The 20,804-nt window shown below is 37.3% G+C and overlaps 1 protein-coding gene across 2 annotated transcripts; it reads right to left on the bottom strand.

The window, feature by feature from the left end:
* Positions 1-247: 247 nt before the first annotated feature.
* Positions 248-19,112, bottom strand: LOC150077977 (uncharacterized). 2 transcript variants are annotated; one of them, XM_090384296.1, is made up of 6 exons: positions 19,014-19,112; positions 18,610-18,705; positions 15,365-15,504; positions 11,716-11,799; positions 1,159-1,345; positions 248-981 (listed from the first exon to the last, which is right to left on the bottom strand). In XM_090384296.1, the coding sequence occupies exons 1-6, from the start codon at positions 19,075-19,077 to the stop codon at positions 542-544; spliced, it is 1,011 nt and encodes a 336-aa protein (XP_090240422.1). In that variant the 5' UTR covers positions 19,078-19,112; the 3' UTR covers positions 248-541. The 2 variants fall into 2 exon arrangements, with proteins under 2 accessions (XP_090240422.1, XP_090240421.1); XM_090384295.1 differs by having other exon boundaries at positions 248-1,345.
* Between the last annotated feature and the right edge of the window lie 1,692 nt (positions 19,113-20,804).

The following is a 20,804-nucleotide window of genomic DNA, read 5'->3' as shown; positions in this document are numbered from 1 at the left end:
TCGGCATCAAACAAATGATGTACACAGCTCTAATGCTCTATGCTAAATGTTTATCTTCTATAACGAAGAGACAATACAATGATAATTTCTCTGCTTATTTAGACATTTAAAACTTGTTTTATTTTATTATCTCAACATACATTCTTTCACTAGAAAAGGAATATAAATTTCATTCATTATTCTTTCACTTTTAGCATTGAAATTAAATCTCCATTTTAAATCCAAAATCAATTTCGATTATCTATTTTCTTCATAAAACTTGATCCGCTGCTGACCATCACTACGCTTAACAGTTATTATCGTATCTGCTGAGAAACATCCACAAACAGTGGTTCCATTAAGTGGTAGTGGAGGGATCCTCATTGCAATTTGTAATGTTGGTGGGAGATTCAGTAGTGCTATCTTCAGTGGTTGGCGATTAAGTTGTAGTGGGGATTTCATCGCAAGCTCCAGTGGTAGTTGGTTCAGGTGTGTAGGTTGTTTCGGTAGTCTATGTTGGAGTAGTAGTTTAAGTGGGTGTTGTCTCAATTGAATAGGTGGTTCATTTGTAGTAGGGTGGTTCAGTTGGAGTGGTAGTGTAAGGGGTTTCAGTTGGAGTGGTCGTGTAGGGTGTTTCAGTTGGGTTGGTCGTGTAGGGTGTTTCAGTTGGGGTGGTCGTGTAGGGTGTTTCAGTTGGGGTGGTCGTGTAAGGGGTTTCAGTTGGGGTGGTCGTGTAGGGTGTTTCAGTTGGGATGGTCGTGTAGGGTGTTTCAGTTGGGATGGTCGTGTAGGGTGTTTCAGTTGGGGTCGTCGTGTAGGGTGTTTCAGTTGGGGTCGTCGTGTAGGGTGTTTCAGTTGGGGTGGTCGTGTAGGGTGTTTCAGTTGGGGTCGTCGTGTAGGGTGGTTCAGGAGTGGTAGTTGGTTCGGTTTCGCATGGTGGAGTGGTAGTTTCAGTTGGGGTCGTTGTGTAAGGGGTTTCAGTTGGAGTGGTCGTGTAGGGTGGTTCAGGAGTGGTAGTTGGTTCGGTTTCGCATGGTGGAGTGGTAGTTTCAGTTAGCGTGGTCGTGTAAGGGGTTTCAGTTGGAGTGGTCGTATAGGGTGTTTCAGTTGGGGTGGTAATGTAGGGTGGTTGAGGAGTGGTAGTTGGTTCGGTTTCGCATGGTGGAGTGGTAGTTTCAGTTGGGGTGGTCGTGTAGGGTGTTTCAGGTGTGGTAGTTAGTTCGGTTTCGCATGGTGGTGTGGTAGTTTCGGTTGGGGTGGTCGTGTAGGGTGTTTCAGGTGTGGTATTTAGTTCGGTTTCACATGGTGGTGTGGTAGTTTCAGTTGGGATGGTCGTGTAGGATGGTTCAGCTGTAGTGGTCGGCATCTGCAAAACAAAAACAGAGTTTACTAAAATTTAAGTTAAACCAAGTGTGTTAAAATCAAATGAGGTTTACAAAATTGCACATAATTATCCCACGTTAAATTTTCTGCTGCTGCCTCTCTTGACCGCTCCCATCGGGGCATCCACGATTCTTTTGCTGTGAACAAGCCATAACAGAATTCAAAAGTTTTGGGGAATTTCCACAAAGGCAATACCTCTGACGACGTAGTCATTGTGGCTTTACCAAACATAATTTACTTCTGTGTTTTTCTTTCTAAGTGTGTCTGTATCAGCCAATTATGCAAAGCGCAATGGGAGTTCCCTAGCTTGTTCCCAGCAACAGATGCCCCATACTTATGCTAGACTGTTGTTGTGGTTTCCTGGATGAGTGTAGGTTCCTGAATACTTACTAATTTAGAATTTTTAAATTTATTTAATTTGCCAAATTTTATTTTTAAATTTTCTTGGTTTGTTATTAGCAGCAACCGTCCTCTTAAACAGTACGGGTTCCAATTTCTCTAACGTGTTATAACACGTTAGACAAATGGATGACGTGTATGCTAGTATCTAATTTCTTGAAACACGTTCCATTTATTTATACAGTAGTCGCTGCTTTTAACTGTTTAACAAAGTAAATTTATACGTATATAGAAGCCGTTTCATACTAGTATACAGAGGTGCTCTTCTCTGATGCACACTTTTAATACGCACACACAAAATTTCAAAAAAAAAAAAAAAAAAAAAAAAAACGGTGACTCTCGAAGATAGCAAACAAAACAACTTTGGAGAGAGCAAGCGTTCCCTACTCCAGCTGAGCCCTTAATTGTAAATAAATTGGACAAATCAGCGTGACGTGGATGCGGGTCTGCCGATCTTAGTTATTGCGAGGAGCAGGGTTCCCCGCAATAGCAAAAATCAGAGTCAGCCAGTTGCAACCAATAAGGACAGAGCAAGTAGATAACCCAAACTGGAGTCATGGCCGAAGCCTTTGGCTCATAGTATGAACGGAGGATAGAAAGCAAAAGTCTGTGTTCTCTTTTCAGAATTAGTCCTTGGTTCTGCCATATGGTTTATAACTCATCAGTGATTCTCCTTCACTCAGACGTTAAACTCAGGACATCGGCCTCCGGTACACACGTAAAACTGTATTGCAAGTGTCGTTTTTTTTCCATTTATATGAATTTGCAGTTCTGTCGCTTGCCATGCGCTCTCCCATCAACGACATATTTTCTCTTGTTTACTATTACGGTACAAGTAAATACATGGGTTGTGTTAGGGTAGCTAAGAATAGAAATAGGTGCATGTATACTTGCATGTACACCAATGCTAGGAGTTTAGTAAATAAATTTGATGAATTTGAGGTATTGCTCAAAACATCAAAGGCAGATATTGTTGGGATATCAGGGACGTGGTGTCAGACAGAATAAAGAATGCAGAACTGGAATTTGGGGAGTACAACGTCTACAGAAAGGATAGACTGGATAAGAAGGGAGGAGGGGTTATGCTATTAGTTAAGAAATACGTAAAATCCAAGGAAGTGAAGTCAGTGGACATCGCTGGACAGTGCAGTGTCGAGTCAGTTTGGTGTGACATAAGCATTGGGAGATCAAAATTGAGAGTAGGAGTGTGCTATAGGCCTAATGACTCTGATGAGTATAATAAGGAACTGTACAGGGAAATAGAGTGGGCCAGTAAATCAGAGAGTCTTATAATGGGAGATTTTAATTTCCAAGATATTGATTGGAATTTGGTGGCTGGTCACTCACACACTAGCAGGGCTTTTGTGGATTTATTGGATGATTGTTTTCTACATCAGCATGTTCGGGAGGCAACTAGAGGGGGTAATACTCTTGATTTGATTATCAGCAGTGATTCTTCATGCATTAAGAATCTGCAGATAAATGAACCACTAGGTGGCAGTGATCACAGTGTGCTGTGCTGCAGTGGGATTTACTCAAAGAGGTAACTACCATTAGGGGTAAAGGGAAGGGTTATTGCTTCCGTAAAGGCGACTACGATGGACTGAGACAGTATTTAAATTCTATACAGTGGGACCAACTGATGATGTTACGAACAGCAAATGCAAAATGGGAAGCATTCAAAGAATTTATCTTGGAAGCTACTAGGCTTTACATAAGAACTAAGAAATATTGTTCAAGGTTTAGGCCTAAATGGATGTCAGATGAACTGATGAGGCATATGGCAGAGAAGAAACATGCATGGGATACATACAAATTAACACATGACACAGAAGCCTATGAGAGATACAAGTTGATCTGTAACCAAGTTATAAAGGAGGTTAGGCAGGCGAAGGCAGATTACGAGAAATCTTTGGCAAGGGATGCAAAGAAAAACAGCAAAGAGTTCTTTACTTATGTAAACTCTAGAAGGAAGGGGATGAATCAGATTGGTCCACTTGATATCGATGGGTCAACTGTTGATGATCCTGCTCAGGTAGCTAACAAACTAAATTTCAACCGGGGTGCCCAGCAACAACGTTCCAGGGGTGCGATGTAATTTGGGTTTAGGTTCCTTAAACTTATTATTATGATTATTTTTTAAATATATGTTTATTTCATTATGAAAAGGTGTACAGTATCTTTTTAATTTTGTGGCAATCTATAATTGATGTTTACTTATTACCTCTATATATTTTTTAAATATTATATATATATATATATATATATATATATATATATATATATATATATATATATATAGAGAGAGAGAGAGAGAGAGAGAGAGAGGGAGAGAGAGAGAGAATCGGCAGAAAATTGAGTAGGGATGCCCCAAAATAAAATAAATGACTTAGGGGTGCCGTTATTAAAAAAAGATTGAAAACCACTGCTAATATAACACTTTAAAAAATTGGAAACGGGAGTTCCAGTGTGGTCATACAAATGTGTTTGAGGATCCTAGAGTAGGAAGGCCATCAACATCCACAGACAGTGAGACGGTTGCAAAAGTTGAGCAGCTGGTGCTGAGTGACAGACGCGTGACAATTAATTTATCATAAATATAGTGGGAATGAGTTATTGGTCTGCCCAGAGCATTTTACATGACTAACTATTATTTTAAGGCCACCCGAATAATTAAATTCATCTGCCATGCACTGTGTATTATGTTTCTAAATTTCGTGTGTTCTCTGGTCGATTTGCCTTTTTTGCTGGACGAAAAACTCGAGTTGCCTTGCTATCTATGTCTGAAACAGACTAATTCAACACGGAGTGAAAAAATCCCATTAAATTTCTGGCGTCATCAGCTAGATTCGAACCCGAGCCTTTTTCACCCGGTGTGGCGAGAACGGTGACGGTACCATTGTGATACTCGCGCAGACCATTTTACATCACAATCTGCACATGTCTAAGGTATCCGCACGATGGGTTCCAACATTGCTGACGCCTTTGCAGAAACAATATCGAATGCAATGTTCTAGTCAACTGATGGATTTGTGTAATGCGGATATTGAGAACTTTTTTGATCGGTTGGTGACAAATGACGAGTGCTGGATGTACTAGTATGATCCGGAGACTAAACATATGTGAAAACATGGGTATACGCCGCTTTGATTCGTGTCCTAAAGTCATCAATGAAGTGGAATCGTGGTTTCAGGCAAAATTTGACTTCTATAATCAAGGAATTAAACAACTGATCCACAGATGGGAGAAATGTGTTGCTATACATGGAGAGTACATAGAAAAGGATTATAAAGTTCCTGTGAAATTTTACCTTTCTAAGGCTATTATTTCCAGGTAAGGGTACGAACATTTTGATACCTCCTCGTATACGTGTCTACGTTTATTTCTTTATTGATTGAAGAATCTCATGACATTATACGTTTAGTTGAAACGTTTAGTTGAAACAGGAATCTACAGGTTGTTTTCCTACTGCCGAAGGATCTCATCTATACGCCATACATGCCATCAAGAATTAATCGTAGATGTGGTGGTACAGCAATAATTTTAAAATCCAATATTAATGTTTTGAACACGTACAACTCCAGTACCTTCAACTTTGGAGGAATTGCTCTACTGAAACAGGTTAAAGATTCTCTGCTTCAAATTTATAATATTTATATTTGGCCTGGAGAAACTGATGATATAATTATTGAAGTAATAAACTGGATCACTACTGTTCATAACCCTCAAACCAACATCATTATAATTGGCGTATTTAACCTTTCTCAGCCCAAATACAATTTTCAAATGAAATTGCTGTCCGACTCATTATTAGTTCTAGAAGCTAAAAAAAAAATCAACGTCCCTGTTACAAGAGGTAATCAAGCGTTTGATCTTGTATACTCTAATTTTCCACTTCAAGAAACATTTAGCAGCAATATTACATTTAAATCTGACCACAAATGTATATAAGCAACAATTTGCTGCGGGAATCCTCGCACCCAACTGGAAATCATCAGAAGAATATCGTATCGTCGATTAAATTCCTTCAGAAAGAAAAATTTTTGCAGCTCTTAAAATACTACCCATGGGATTCTCTGAAAAATATTCCTATACAGTACGCCATCTTTCTTCTTATAAAATGAGAAGAAATGTGGCAACTGAATCAACTGAAAATAGTGTTGGCATCCAAACTTGTTAGAATATCTTCTCACTCCAAATCTTGGTTCATATCCCACCGGAAACCATACTTTAAAAGTAAACAAAAATGGCACAGACAGTGGGATAAATACGGCACTTCATCAGCACACACAAAATATAAAAAGTGCAAAACATTGTTTCAACTCATAAACACTTCTTTCGTAGAAAAATTGTTATGTCCACGCTAAAGCACAATAAAATGGCACATACCAGAAAAACAACAGCTGCCTTACAGTATGATCTAGTTTTCTAATGGATAAGATGAAATATGGACATCTAACAAGTAGTTCTGACATCTGCACTGAAGGTATGCAAAACAGATTAAAAGAATTCAATTCTTATGGACAAAAAAAGATAGCGCGCAACATGACATGTTAAGCCCAGCTAATTTACCAACTTGTGAACAAGAATACAGTTCAGCATGTAATTAACCAATTACGCCTTGATAGTAATGAAGGTCCTGATGGCATCCCTAGTTTTATTATAATATTGCCTGGCACATACATCGTTGATTCGTTAGTACATATCATTTCCAGGTGCGTTTCCCGGCCATTCCTTCCAAGACAGTGGAAAACTTTCAGGATTATGCTAATTCCTAAAATGGCTTGCAGTAATAACCATATCGGCTATCGACCAATTGCTATTTCGTCAATAATTACTAAAATTATTGAAAAAATCATAGGTCCTTGAGGGCGCCCCACAACAGCTAGCCTAACTGACACCATGTGCGCATCCAAACTGCTTTTCAAGATAAAGCACAATGCGATGTATTTTACTTAGACATCAAAGGTGCTTTCAACAACATAGATCTCAAAAAATCTTTTGAAATAATAACAAATCATTTTATTGTTGACACAATGATAATTTTCTATCGCCTTAATTCGCAGATTTCTCTTCTTCCGCACTAGTACTGACAATATTCTCGCTACAACCTCAACAGGCATTTCTCAAGTAGGCGTTCTCTTCAGTACTATATTTTCAGCATCTCTTCAACCACTTCTACAAGAAAGTCCAAATCTATTAACATATGCTGATTATTTAAAGTTATTTATAAACTTCAAAGCCAGTGATGATATTCGCAAAGTTATCCATGATGCAAATTTACAAATTTGTGAAATCATCGAGTATCTGAAAGATCTCGATCTGGATATAAAAGCAAGCAAATCTGCTCAAATTACTTATTCCCTTCAGAAACAACCCAACCACATAGAAATAGAAATTATGGATGTCACAATCCCAAATGTCTGTGCTCACAAAGCGCTTGGAGTTGTTTTTGATAAAAATCTCTCATTTAAAGCTCACTATTTATATGAAGCTCAAGAAATTCTAAAAGCAAAAAGGTTAATCAAAAAAGAAACAGCAGCAATACAAGACAAAAAAAAAAAAAAAAAAAAAAAAACAGTCAATAAGCATGTTCAAAGATGCATCTTTCCCATTCTGTCCTATGCTTTGGAAATCTAGTCTGGTGCTCCTCAAGTAACCGTCAATAAATTCCTTGCCCTAGAATATTGTTTTCCCTATACAATATCCAGACAACAGCTTTATGAAAACTTAAAAACAAAGCCTCTGCAACAGATGATTATCGTGTCTGGAGTCATGCTTCTTGTAAAGTTAATTACTTCTACATGTGATTCACCAAACTTGGGTTGCGCCTCCGTAGCCAGGTGGGAAGGAGCAGCAGTGCATAGCACACGCTTCTTGATTAGAACGGGGTTCGAGCCCGTCACCACTAAATACAGAGAATGCGGAAAGGTCAAGGGAATGACCACCGCATATTCCCGGAGCAATATGGCCTTAGTTGCTAATGCTCCTAAAAACCAAATAACAAACAATAACAAACAAACCAAACTTGGCCAAGACAATAGCTGCTCCCTACAGAGAAAATTCGTGAAACGAAAAATTCAAAACCAATCTCTCCAGGTTCAAACAAATGGATAGAATTTTCCCCAATGCATTTCTTTACCTCCTAAATCATCACGACATTGATTGTAAATGATTACTCAACTCTGAAGCCAATAGGAATCATATATCGATAAAATGAAGAGAAAAAAAACACAAGCCGCCTGCCTTAAATCCAGTAACTGCAACTGAAAGCCAAATGTGCTGTTCTGCAATTTTTTTTTGAATCCATAAGTATAATTCCTATTTATTGTTAATGTTTATATGAAATCTGCTATGTATTCGATTACGGTATTTTATTTTGCTTCCTTTGCATCGGATTATCTGCCTCTAGCCATGTGCTGTGATGGGCTTGCTGTATTTGCAATAAATGAATATTTATTTATTATTATTTATACTTACACGTACACCAATGCTAGGAGTATAGTAAATAAATTTGATGAATTTGAAATGCTGATCAAGGTATCAAAGGCAGATATTGCTGGGATATCAGAGACGTGGTGCCATACGGATATCGGGAAGAGAGAATTTGAATTTTGAGGAGTACAATGTGTACAACAAACAACTGTATAGAGAAATACAGTGGGCCAGTAAACCATAATGTCTTATAATGAGGGAATTTAACTTCCGAAATATTGACTGGAACTTGTGGGTTGGTGAATCACACACTGGCAAGACTTTTCTGGATTTACTGGATGGCTGTTTTCTACATCAGCATGTGCGGGAGGCAACCAGAGGGAGTAATACTCTTGATCTCATTATCAGCAGTGATTATTTATACAATAAGAATTTGCAGATAAAAGAACCACTAGGTGGCAGTGATCAGAGTGTACTGATAGGGGATTTACTTAAAGATGTAACTACCATTAGCGTTAAAGTGAAGGGTTTTTGCTTTGAAAAGATGACTATGGTGGTCTCAGACAGTTTTGAAATTCTGTACGGTGGGACATGGCGGCAACAATAGCTAATTCTAAAGGGAAAGCATTCAAGGAATTAATTTTGGAAGGTATTAGGATTTTCATACCAACTAAGAAATATGGTTTAAGGTTTAGGCCTAAATGAATGTTATATGAACTAATGAGCTTCGTGGCAGAGAAGAAAAATGCATGGGTTGCATATAAATTATAGGCGAAAGTCTGTGTTAGATCTAAGCTAGTCTGTAATCAAGCCACAAAGGAGGTTAGGCAGGTAAAGACAGATTGCGAGAAATGTTTGGCAAAGGATGCAAAGAATTATTTTACTCATGAAAACTCTAGAAGAAAGGGAATGAATCAGATTGATCCACTTGATGTTGATTGTTCGACTGTTGATGATCCTACTCAAATAACTGACAAACTGAATATGTGTTTTGCCACTACATTCACACTTGAAGAATTCTCTAGAGAAGTGGAGGCCAGTAGTTTATCAATTCTATTAGGGAGCTAAATGCTTTTATAATAACTGAGAGGAAAGTGGAGGAGACATTGTTGATGTTAAATATAAGAAAGGTACCCGGGGTGGATGGGATCTATCCAGTTATAATAAAAGAGGCAGCAAAGGAAGCAAGCAAAGCCTTATCCATAATTATGAGAGCATCCTTGGATTCACCAGAGGTTCCCAGATACCGGAGAAGTAAAAATGCCTCCCAATTCACAAGGGGAATTCAAGGGGTGACACAAATGATTATAGACCTGTCAGTTTAACTTCTCTTTCGGGGAAAGTAATGTGGTCATTAGTTAAAGAAGCAATGCAGGATCATCTAGACAAGATTGCACTTACAAATGAAGTATGGGTTTGCTCAGGAGAAATCTTGCCTGATCAATTTGATTGTATACTACGATGTGGTCACAAAGGAACTGGATACAAAAATAATTTTGATATCATATACTTGGATTTCAGGAAAGCTTTTGATACTATTGCACATAGAAGGCTGCTATACAAATTGGAGAAATTTTGCATTAAAGTAATGTTGCTGCTATGGATAAAAGGATGCATGAGTGAGAGAAAACAGAGCTTGGTAATCAATGGACACTGCTCGTCGTGGAGTAAAGTTATTAGTGGAGTCATCAAGGTCTCAGATTTGGGACCATTGTTGTTTTCTGCAATGATCAATTATATTGAGATCATAGAGGACTTTTTAGAGCTATAAGCCTCTGGTTGCGTAATTGTTAACTAAGTGCTTTATGAACTTAATTACTTGCACACCACTAGTCATCTCTCATATTGTGGAGTTATAGTTCGCAGCTGGGTTGTTATCATTGGATCACAAGTTTACCTGAACACCCATCGATGAGGGCCCACAAGATCCGAAACGGTGCCGTCTGAATGGTGGTATCCGCCGAGAATTAATAACAGTAGTCTTCTCCATTGGTGAAGTGTTTCTTATTCGAAGTAATGCAATATTATGGTAAGTCGTGAAGGTATTCACAATATGAGATGTACTAATGATGTCAATTCATTCCCAGTCACTTAGAAGCTGGCTGCGTGTAGAAGTGATTCACTTGCACTAACTTACACGTCAATAATATTGAGGAAGGTATAACAGAATTAATGTCCAAGTGGAGAGATGATACAAAGGTTGGCAAAATTGTTAACGACGGTATGCAGCTTCAACAGGATCTACAAAAATTGGGCAGATGGGCGGAGTGGTGGTAACTGAAGTTTTATATTAACAAATGCAAATTCTGCGGTGCTACAGTTAGTTTAATGGAGAATGAAAATGACCTAGCGGTAGGCGTGCAGTCAGATATGAAGTTTTCGGAGCAGTTCAGACGGACTGCCAGAGCAGCTTATGGGGTTTTGTCAATGACATACAGGAATTTTCCTAGCAGGAATAAGGAGTTGATTATCCCCTTGCATAAGACAATGGTCAGGCCGCACCTTGATTACTGCATACAGGTCTCGAGGCCTCATTTCCGGAAAGATGTAGAGCTGCTGGAATAAATACAGTGAAGGGAAACGAGATTGGTAAGGTAAACAAAAGGGTGCTTTTACTAAGAAAGGCTTCAGTTCTGCAAACTAGACACTTGTGAGTTGATTTGATTGAGATGTTTAAGGTTTTGAATGGTTTGAGCAAGCTCAATGATGATGAGATTCTTCCTGTTGCTCAGATTACGCACTTGGATATAAATTCAAATTTAGGAAAGGTTTCAGAATAGATGTGCGGAAATTAACCTTTATCCAGAAAGTGATTGATTGCTGGAACTAAGCCTTTATGTAGCTAAATGGTGAGTTTGATGATGGTGTGTGCAATGTAGTTTTACTTACAGTGGTTACTACTCTGTTCTCCCACGGAACTGAAAAATATTTACGCCGTACTCTGTCTCACTGCTCGGTCACTGGCGGGTAAGAAGGTCTTCTTGCTGGCTGAGCTACTTTCTAGCATGAATGAATATTTAATAAAATATGAACCAGACACGATTTATCTAATACGATGAACTATCCTGTCACAGTTAGTGGATTGGATCAGAGTAAAATGCAAAAACGTCAGGAGGTGCATTGTGGCCACAGAAGCCGATGGGCCAACAACTAACAAAAAAAAAAAAAAAACAGTTATTGGAGAAGGCGCGGGATGGAATCCCGTCAGTGACACAAGGAACGTATTTTTCAGTCCGTGGCTGAATTAGTCGGTCTCAGTGGTGGAGAGCAAGGTTCCTCTCCTCCCTCCGGAAAGTCTGGTTTACCGTCCAAAAGAAATGGCTATTCGACCAGAGAACACTTGCATTTTACGCTCATTTTTTACACACTGCCAGATGCGTTTGTTCTCGAGTGGCCCTGATATGACTTTAATACAAACATATAAAAAAAATAACATATAACAAAAAATTTTCAAATAATAATACATTTTTGTAAATTCAAAGAAATCAAAGCATTATTATTAAAACTGAATCCACTTACTGGAGGACACATCACATAATATAAGCCTATTGACACAAGTCTAATTCCGAGAAGTTGTACTTGTACGTCTACTGGTTGCAATCCCTGTAGTAAAAATACAATAGTTTTATGTCTTTTATGAGAAAATATAAACATATGATGTAGCAGTAAAAAAAAAAAATATATATATATATATATATATATATATTCAGTTTATTATTATTTACGAATCGATTACTGTTGTACATACTAGGTACATTAAAATGTTCCCAGAATTTTATTATAAAATTTTATTCAGCGAACAGTTCAGCTTACTGACCTAATTACTTTCAAAGTACCTTCCTTTTGCGCGTACCTGCACTCTTGCTCCATCGGTCTTCCTAAGATTTTAAACATTCTTTAAAACCTTTTGTTAACTTGCGTAGGGCCGCTTCGGTGTTATAATGTCATACACTGTAGCGAAACGCCGGCCCGGAGACCCTATTTTCAGTTTAGGAAACAGCCAGAAGTCAGACATTGCAAGGTCAGGAGAGTAGGGAGGCTGCTACGTGACTGATTTTTTTCGCGGCCAAGAACTTACTGGACAACAGCTCACAGAATATTGGCCTACTAACAAACCTATAAGCCTATTGAACAGCCATCGCCCTTTTCATTTTAGAACTCGTCTTCGCCTCACAATCTCACACGAATGTGACATTCTCGATGTAGTAAGGAGCAATAAAACTTCTGTCCTAGTCAAATTCTTCATGTACTGTACCCTTATAGTCGAAAACAACGATCAGCATGACTTTGGCGTTGGAATTTGTTGCACGAGACTTCTTGGGCCTTGGGGACATTTTTATGTTCCACTCGGATGATTCCACCTTGGTCTTGTGGTCGTACACTCAACTTTTTTCCCCAGTGATAATTTCTCTTAAAGCTCGGATTCTGCATAGTTTTTTTTTTTCCTATATTTATTTCTTTTAAGGTAATTATAGCCTGAGGGGTAAATCATCTTCCCATCGAAGTACTTGAAGTGTTTTGCAAAAATATCTGCAATATCTTTATGATCAGAAATGCGTTTACCTTTTAAGGTTATGTATATAAAGTGCTTAGCATCATAATACACAGCCATTTCTGAATAAACAGAAAATTTTTAAGGTGGCATCGTTTTAGGTTATATCTCATATTGTGAATACCTTCACAACGAGTTGCCATGATATTGCACTACTTCCAATAAGTAACGCTTCACCTAAGGAGAAGACTAGTGTTACTTATTCTCAGATAGGTACCACCACCCAGACAGCACTGTTTCAGGGCTATTTGGCCCTTCGTCAGTGAGTGGGTAGGTACCCAAGTGATGCAATGATTCTCAGATAGGTATCTGAGAATAAGTAACACTAGTCTTCTCCTTAGGTGAAGCGTTACTTATTCGAAGTAGTGCAATATCATAGCAACTCGTTGTGAAGGTATTCACAATATGAGATATAACCTAAAACGATGCCACCTTAAAAATTTTCTGTTTATTCAGAAATGGCTATGTATTATGATGCTAAGCACTTTATATACATAGTCTAAATTTGTTCGCAGCTTGAGGCTCTAGCCCTAAATGCGCCTTAGTCTAAATACATCATACACCATCAGGCATCTCTCATATTGTGGAGTTATACTTCATAACTGTTTTTGCCATCATTGCATCACTCGGGTACCTACCCACCCACTGAAGAAGGGCCAAATAGCCCTGAAACGGTGCCGCTAGGGGGAGCTTGATGATGTCCGGAGTTTCCAAGAATAGGTAACAACAGCCTTCTCCACTGGGGCAGCGTTGCCTATTCGATGAGTTTTTGAGTGGTGTGAGTTGAAGGAGTTACTGTCCCTTTCATTCTTCTACACCGTTTCTTTTCCTCTTCCACTCCTACTATAACTTTCCCTCTACCTTTTTTGCTTTTCTAAGTCTAATAGGGACAAGTGGATATTCGAGTAGATATTCACATTACATACATAAATAGCCCTGAAACAGTGCTGTCTGGGTGGTGGTACCTATCTGAGAATAAGTAACACTAGTCTTCTCCTTAGGTGAAGCGTTACTTATTCGAAGTAGTGCAATATCATGGCAACTCGTTGTGAAGGTATTCACAATATAAGATATAACATAAAACGATGCCACCTTAAAAATTTTCTGTTTATTCAGAAATGGCTGTGTATTATGATGCTAAGCACTTTATATACATAGTCTAAATTTGTTCGCAGCTTGAGGCTCTAGCCCTAAATGCGCCTTTTAAGGTTATTAACATGATTTTGGCAGTAGTTCTATTTTTTGAGAACTTATATATTTTAAAAAGAACTACATGATTCCTGATGTTAACACACTTTTCGTTTGGAGTCAATGGAATTCTGCAGCATTTGTTTGGTAATATTTTTGTCTTTCCTTTAGTTTGATAATCATTAAAGTACATTTTTGGAATGTGTTTTCTTATAGTTTCTGTGAAACCTGTTTTTTGTTTATTTTCCTATTACTTTGGAGAAAAATGGAAAACTGCTAAATGTAGTTTAGTTTTAGTAACATTAATTCCAATTAACTTTACAAAATGTTTTTTAACTTTACAAAAAAAAAAAATCCATAAATATTTCATTGACAGAATAATTTATTTGTAAATTGTTCCAGTCAATTGAAGGAATGTTGTTTAACAAAGTGGTCCAGTTAGTGAGTCGAAAGTTAGAATAATTTACGTTTTTATGTTGTATATCATAAAGTTTTATATATATATATATATATATATATATATATATATAAGCTGCATGATCGAAATTAGAGTATCAGTCACTTTATATACCATTGCCGGAGTGTAGTAGCACACGCTCTTTGAGTAGACCGGGTTTCAAGCCCCTGACTGCTGAATACCGTCGATCTGCCAACCCGCACTGGACCAGCGTGGCAGATTATGGTACATTTCCCTCAGCATGAATTGTTAAAGAGGCTTCCATCCTGCAGTGGGTTGATAATGGCTGCACTAATAATAACAATAATAACCGTATAATTTGAAAAAAGAAGAAAGAAAAAAAAATCTAAATAGGGATGAATTTTCCCGTGTAGGAAATTCTACATATTGTACAAGGTTATATTCTGCAATTATATTAGTAATTAGATTAGACTAATAATTAGATTAGATTAGTAATTAGATTAGATTAATAATTAAATTAGATTAGCAATTAGATTAGATTAATAATTAAATTAGATTAGCAATTAGATTAGATTAATAATTAGATTACATTAGATTAGTGATTAGATTAATAATTAGATTAGATTAGTAATTAGATTACATTAGATTAGTAATGAGATTACCTTAGATTAGTAATACACTGGATTTTTTGTAATGGCTTCCTTTCTGTTTTCTTCAAAGCATCATCTCCATAAACTTTATATAATACTTGCACGTGTCTGTAGCACTTTAAAGAACTTGATATTAGCACTGTGTTCAAACCGCGACATTCCACAATCACTCAGCTGTGAAACACGAGTGAAGTGGACGAGGCGTTTCTCACTTGGCGTGCGTTCGCACCAAATTCAACGTCAACGCCCCACGAAACCTTACGGCCGTTGCGCAAATCATATTATCACCAGCGTGCGATCGATTGCGGGAACTTTTTGAATGCACTACGTATATTTAGGAAATTCAAATAAAATACTTACATAACAATTGGAAGGAATATGGATCGGTCCTGAGACTGTGCATTTGCAACCAAGGCATACCGACAGTTTTACAGAGATTAGGTTTCCAATTTTCAAAACTGCAGTTACTGGGAGTGGAAGTCTAATGAGAGGGAGTGCGACTATAACATAAAACGAGAATATAATTCAGTCATTTCACAGTGATATGTAGTGATAAAAAAATAATAATTTCATGCATAACAAACACACAACTGGTTTTTATGATCCATATTTTGATATAAAGTAATTTGGTATTTATAAAGGCCGAACACGAACTCTAACAATCTCTAATTCCCTCCTCTGTTTTGAAAAGTGTGGGGAACTGTGAGTATAAAATTAAATACTGAGGAGCGCTGCAGCATTCGTGTGAATATAATCAGCTATATATATAGTATCGGTGTAGATGCATCATAGTTAACCCATAAATTTGAACTGCATATGTAGTGAATCTCATATTATGGGTGCCTTCACAACGAGATAGCTAGTATTGCACTACATCAAATAAATAACGCTTCTCTAGTAGAGAAGACTACTGTTATTAATTTTCAGAGGAAACCACCACCCAGACGATCGTTCCGAAACTAGTGTATATGTGTGGGATAATAACTCTACTATTCACTTCTCCCTATTAGACTTAGAAAAGAAAAAAGTAGAGGGAATTTTATAGTAGGAGTGGAAGAAGAAAAGAAACGATGTATAAGAATGAAAGGGACAGTAACTCCTTCAACTCACACCACTCAAAAACTCATAAATTCCCCGAAGAGGCATCGCTTCCCCAGTAGAGAAGACCGTTGTTGCCTGTTCTCGAAACTCCGTGAATATCAGGCTCCCCTGGTGACCGTTTTAAGGCTAGTTTTAAGGCCCCTCATCGGTGGGTGGGCAGCTACCCTAGAAGTGCAATATGCCATCACAGTTGCGAAGTTATATCCACAATATGAGCGATGCCAGAGGGTGTTGTGAAGGCACCCACAATATGAGATACTATTAAAACGATGCCTTTTACACTACATGCGTAGTTCAAATTTATGGGTTAACTGTGGTGTATCTGCCCCGATATTATATAGTTAACTACCTAAACCCACAAGGATTATGCTTTGCGCATTTCGTTTTCAGAATATAATTAGATACAGAATCATAATTAGCTCAAGTGGTATATTTCATGATTAAAATATAAGTGCTCCGAAAATTCAAAGAAATAATGAAAAGGGCTTTCCCATGATATCCTGCAGCTCGGCATTAGTATAACCTATGATCCCGAAGGAGTATGTTAGCACTTGGACTGCATAGGTATATGGTTCTAATCGTATTCTCTCCGTTCAGCTTTGCTTTGAGCAGGCTTCTGAGTATCTGGTAGTAATTTTCGGTCGGGCACACCTTGGGCTACAACTGCTGAGCCTACATTATCCCAAGGTATTTGTAGATCTATTCCCCTGCCATAGCTTCGATCTCTTTATCAGTCAGTCTTTAGCTGGCAGATTCAGCCATATATTTTCCCCTGACGCAACCCGTGGGTCTTGCATGGGTCTTGCATTTGTCTAGACCGAATTATATTCTGATATGCCTGCTGAAATCTTTGGTGAACCGGAGTAATTGCTAGAGTTGTTTCTCGGTTACCGCTTAGAGAATGATGCCATTCATCACATCAGGTAGGAGAGAGTGCACAGTTTCTTCCGTCCTTCCTTGAGGTTATATCTGTCTATCTTTGCGGTTGCTGAACAGGGTGACAGCGAACTGACTGTTGGACAGAACCACAGTGGGCTAAAACTAAATCTAGACTATTATATTGACGTCACCTGGAAAATAACTTTCAACTACCCATGTGTATTGTAGCTGTAAATTTCATGTGGTGTTTTCTGGTTGATTTGCCTGCTTTACTGAACGAAAAACGCTATGTTTTTTCTGGCGGGGGAACTTGCTATCTACGCCTCGCCTGAGAGCGATTAACTCATCCACGGAGTGAAAAAAAGGTCATAAAAGTTCCTCCGTCATCGATGGAATTCGAACCGGATCATTTTCCATCCAGTTTTGGAAGGACGGTTACAATACAACTACCAGCGCAGACAAATCATTGTGAGCTCATGGCATCTCCCTGAAATGTTCCTCTCATGATGGGGATCGGTCTGCTTGTAATATTCTCGACCTTAATGGTAGTACTGAATTTGGCCATGGTTGCTTCTGGGAAGTTTGCTACTGTCGGATTGACTTTGTAGCTCTTCAGTTGTCTATTATCTAGCTATGAGACATGGAGTCGAAAGCCTTACAGCAATTTTATAATGTCTTAATCGCAATCAGTGAAAATTTTACATGTATGCGCAAAGCCCATAACAGCAAAAATGCTAGGGATTAATCGGTGTAGGCAGTGTATAGGTTGTGGCGCTTCTTGTATGCTTACTCTGCATTTGTGACATCAAAGATTAATTGTTCCTTACTTGAATCCTTTCTTCTGTTCGACCATGATGTTCTGGCTCTCCGAGTGGTCTGATATCTTCTTCTTTATACAACTGGTCAGGATCTTGTACGTCTTTGGGAGGCAGGTGTTTGGCCTGTATTTCGCCGGGTTTCCTGTATTTCGTTCGGGGTGGCCTGTTTTCGCCTTTTCCATCTTGTCCGATACTCCTGTATAAGGCTATTTGTTTTCATGAAGATTCGGGTGTCTATCGACGTAGTCTCTTGTTGAGTGCAAGGATGATCTGCGTCAGTTTGTCTAAGTATCATCCTATTCTCTGATTTTTGGTAATGCGTTTGCTGGGGACGTTGTTCCTCTTGAAGATGCTCTTCAATTTTTTTCAATAAATTTACTAATCCTATTACCCCGTTGGTACTACGTCAATTGGCCTGTCTTGGCTCTTAATTCAGAAAACTTTGAATTAACAGGTCAATATAATTTTTCTCCTTTTTACTTCTTTTGTTATAAAAAAACAAATCTTATCGCAATTTTGGACTCCTGAAAAAAATGTTAAGTTTTCCTTCCAATTTGGCAAAGGAATTCATTCAAGAAAACTATTATTATTCTAGTTTCCAGCGTCATGCAATTGAACCATATTAACAACTTTCGTTCACTTTCCCCAATTTCAGCTTTCTCAAAATTACTTGAGAAAATTCTTCCCAGTAGAATGAAATTATTTTATCTAACCAAGGCTGCCTATTGCCCAAAAGAATTATTATTATTATTATTATTATTATTATTATTATTATTATTATTATTATTATTATTATTTGTTACTTACTTATTTCAATACAGACAGTGCCATCAGTTCCTGGCTCGACATAGCAGGGAGTATTATTCTTAAGTGTACAACCACAAATGCTCATGTCTCCGAAACCTGTATGATGCGAATTCGAAATTAAAACAAAAATGAGATAAAATAAATAATATTTAATGTCATAAAAAATATATACATGTAATTACTTATTTTTCAAAAGAATTTGCCATTTCGATTTGAATCGGCTGGTTAATCTCAGTCTGACATTTCAACCACTTTAAATTACGCTTATTGGAAAAGATTAGTTCAATTAAACAGAGTTTAGATTAAATCTCTGCGATCCTTATATAATGCAGCTGATTAACACCAATTTGTAAATGCGTATAACATAGCAAGGTTCAATTAAACCTTTTGAGGATAATACTTACGCTGGGATCGACATTCCGCAGCAAGGAACAGAGTCAGGACAACTGATATCAGCACCGAATTCATAGCTGAAGGTCCAGGTGTAGAATACTCCAACGGTACGTACTCAAGTCTGCATTTTATGGGAAATGCTAGCTGCACCTAAACCAATAGAATGCATTGGAAAATCACCTCCCACTTCCGAATGATACTACGTACGCATTTTATTAGAATTTTAATGATGGGTTTGGTCTAAAGCAATTAGATAATGCTGGTGTGCTGTAATGAGGAAGAGACAAATTTCTCAATCATACGAGACACGTAGTTTGTTCTATTCATAAAATTAACTTAATGCAATCTGAAATGTTTCACCCTTTCTCTTTGTTTTTTAATTCTCTCTCTCTCTCTCTCTCTCTCTCTCTCTCTCTCGCTCTATAATCTATCTACATAGAGTACATCGTGTCCCATATAATGAGAAGATATGTCTTTTGTTTAGCGAAATTGTATAGAGAAAATCTACATTAATAGCGTGTGTGTCGTTTTTCAAAATATTTTTTAATAAGTGAATACAAAGATATAATTTTATTTCTTTTCAGTTGCCATTTTACGTGCATTTTTTTTTTTTTTTTTAAATTGAGATCCTTAATAGGATGCCGACAATTTTGTAAGAATGTTCTTTCTGAAATGGTCCTATCTTTTGCTGTTTTCTTTTAATTTGGAAAGTTTGATTTTTTTTCAAAAAAATTGTGATGATTGCATTAAAATTTTGTTCAGTCAGATTTTATTTGTCAAGCTGCTTAAATACTTAAATGAGAAGTAAGTCATATACTAGGGCTGTTTGAAAAGTATGTCAGTACAGGCGGTTGTGAAAAGGTATTTAATCACCGCACAATGATATGACGTATAATGAAGGCCCACTAGGATATCACAAGTCGGCATGGTCACCCATCTCATCGAGGCATTTGCTCCAACGTATCACGATTTAGCTATTCCTGTAAAATAGTTGCTCTTGTGTGAATGAAACATTTCCATTTAACCAGTTATATCATCGGTTCTCTTTTATTTCTATAATATTTCACTATTGAAAAAATTCACAGCTTTTTCTCCAACACAAAATTTTTACCTTATTTTTCAAACAGCCCTCATAACTGTAAACGATTCGTAGATTTCGTTATCAAGCTTCCAACAGTTATTTTGACGAGCATTAATATTTATAACACGTGGATCTCATGATGAGTGATAGCTATCTGTTTTGTCGTACCTCAATATATTTCCTTCCTTTGCGAACTGCAACTAAAAGTAGTAGTTGTAGTGGAAGAATGAAACTTCAGTAAATTCAGTTATAAGTGCAAATATTTTACGAATCTTACACATTTTTTTCATTTTTATGGATTTTTTCGTATAATTATTTTATCATTTCTGAACGGTGTAATTTGTCTCTCTACAGCATATTTTTATTTTATTTTATTTGTTTTTTGTTTTTTGTTTTTAAATGTATTTCGAGTTGTGAGTTTACACTGCATATTCTAAATATTTAAACGCGGATCTGTCCTTCTGAATCTCCATCTTTTTTGTGGCAAATTTGGAGAATATCTGACAAAACTCTCCTTATATTTGTTCCCTATATGTTGGGCCTTTTTTCATACAGTGCTGATAAAAGAAGATTGTGTTCCAAATATTAATGCTGAATAATACTGTTTTTATTAAAATTTATTTAAAAATGTCTCTTTATTCAAATAGTTGTTTCTTTTATAAAATGTGCTTGTATGAGAAGAAATTATTCTACAATTTTAACTTGAATACCTTAAAACAAT

This window comes from Mastigoproctus giganteus, chromosome 11 (genome assembly GCF_048544385.1).
Source record: "Mastigoproctus giganteus isolate SK-2022 chromosome 11, ASM4854438v1, whole genome shotgun sequence".
NCBI lineage: Eukaryota > Metazoa > Arthropoda > Arachnida > Uropygi > Thelyphonidae > Mastigoproctus > Mastigoproctus giganteus.
The sequence above is the reverse complement of the archived record's forward strand: the minus strand, read 5'-3'. Positions and strand labels throughout refer to the sequence as shown.

Bases quoted from the DNA above. Each gene is read 5' to 3' on its own strand.
- LOC150077977 (XM_090384295.1), bottom strand. From the start codon at position 19,077: ATGAATTCGGTGCTGATATCAGTTGTCCTGACTCTGTTCCTTGCTGCG. The intron at 18,706-19,013 runs GTAAGTATTATC...CGCATCATACAG, and splicing joins TGCGGAATGTCGATCCCAGC to GTTTCGGAGACATGAGCATT. The intron at 11,800-15,364 runs GTAAGTATTTTA...TTTTTACTACAG, and splicing joins ATATTCCTTCCAATTGTTAT to GGATTGCAACCAGTAGACGT.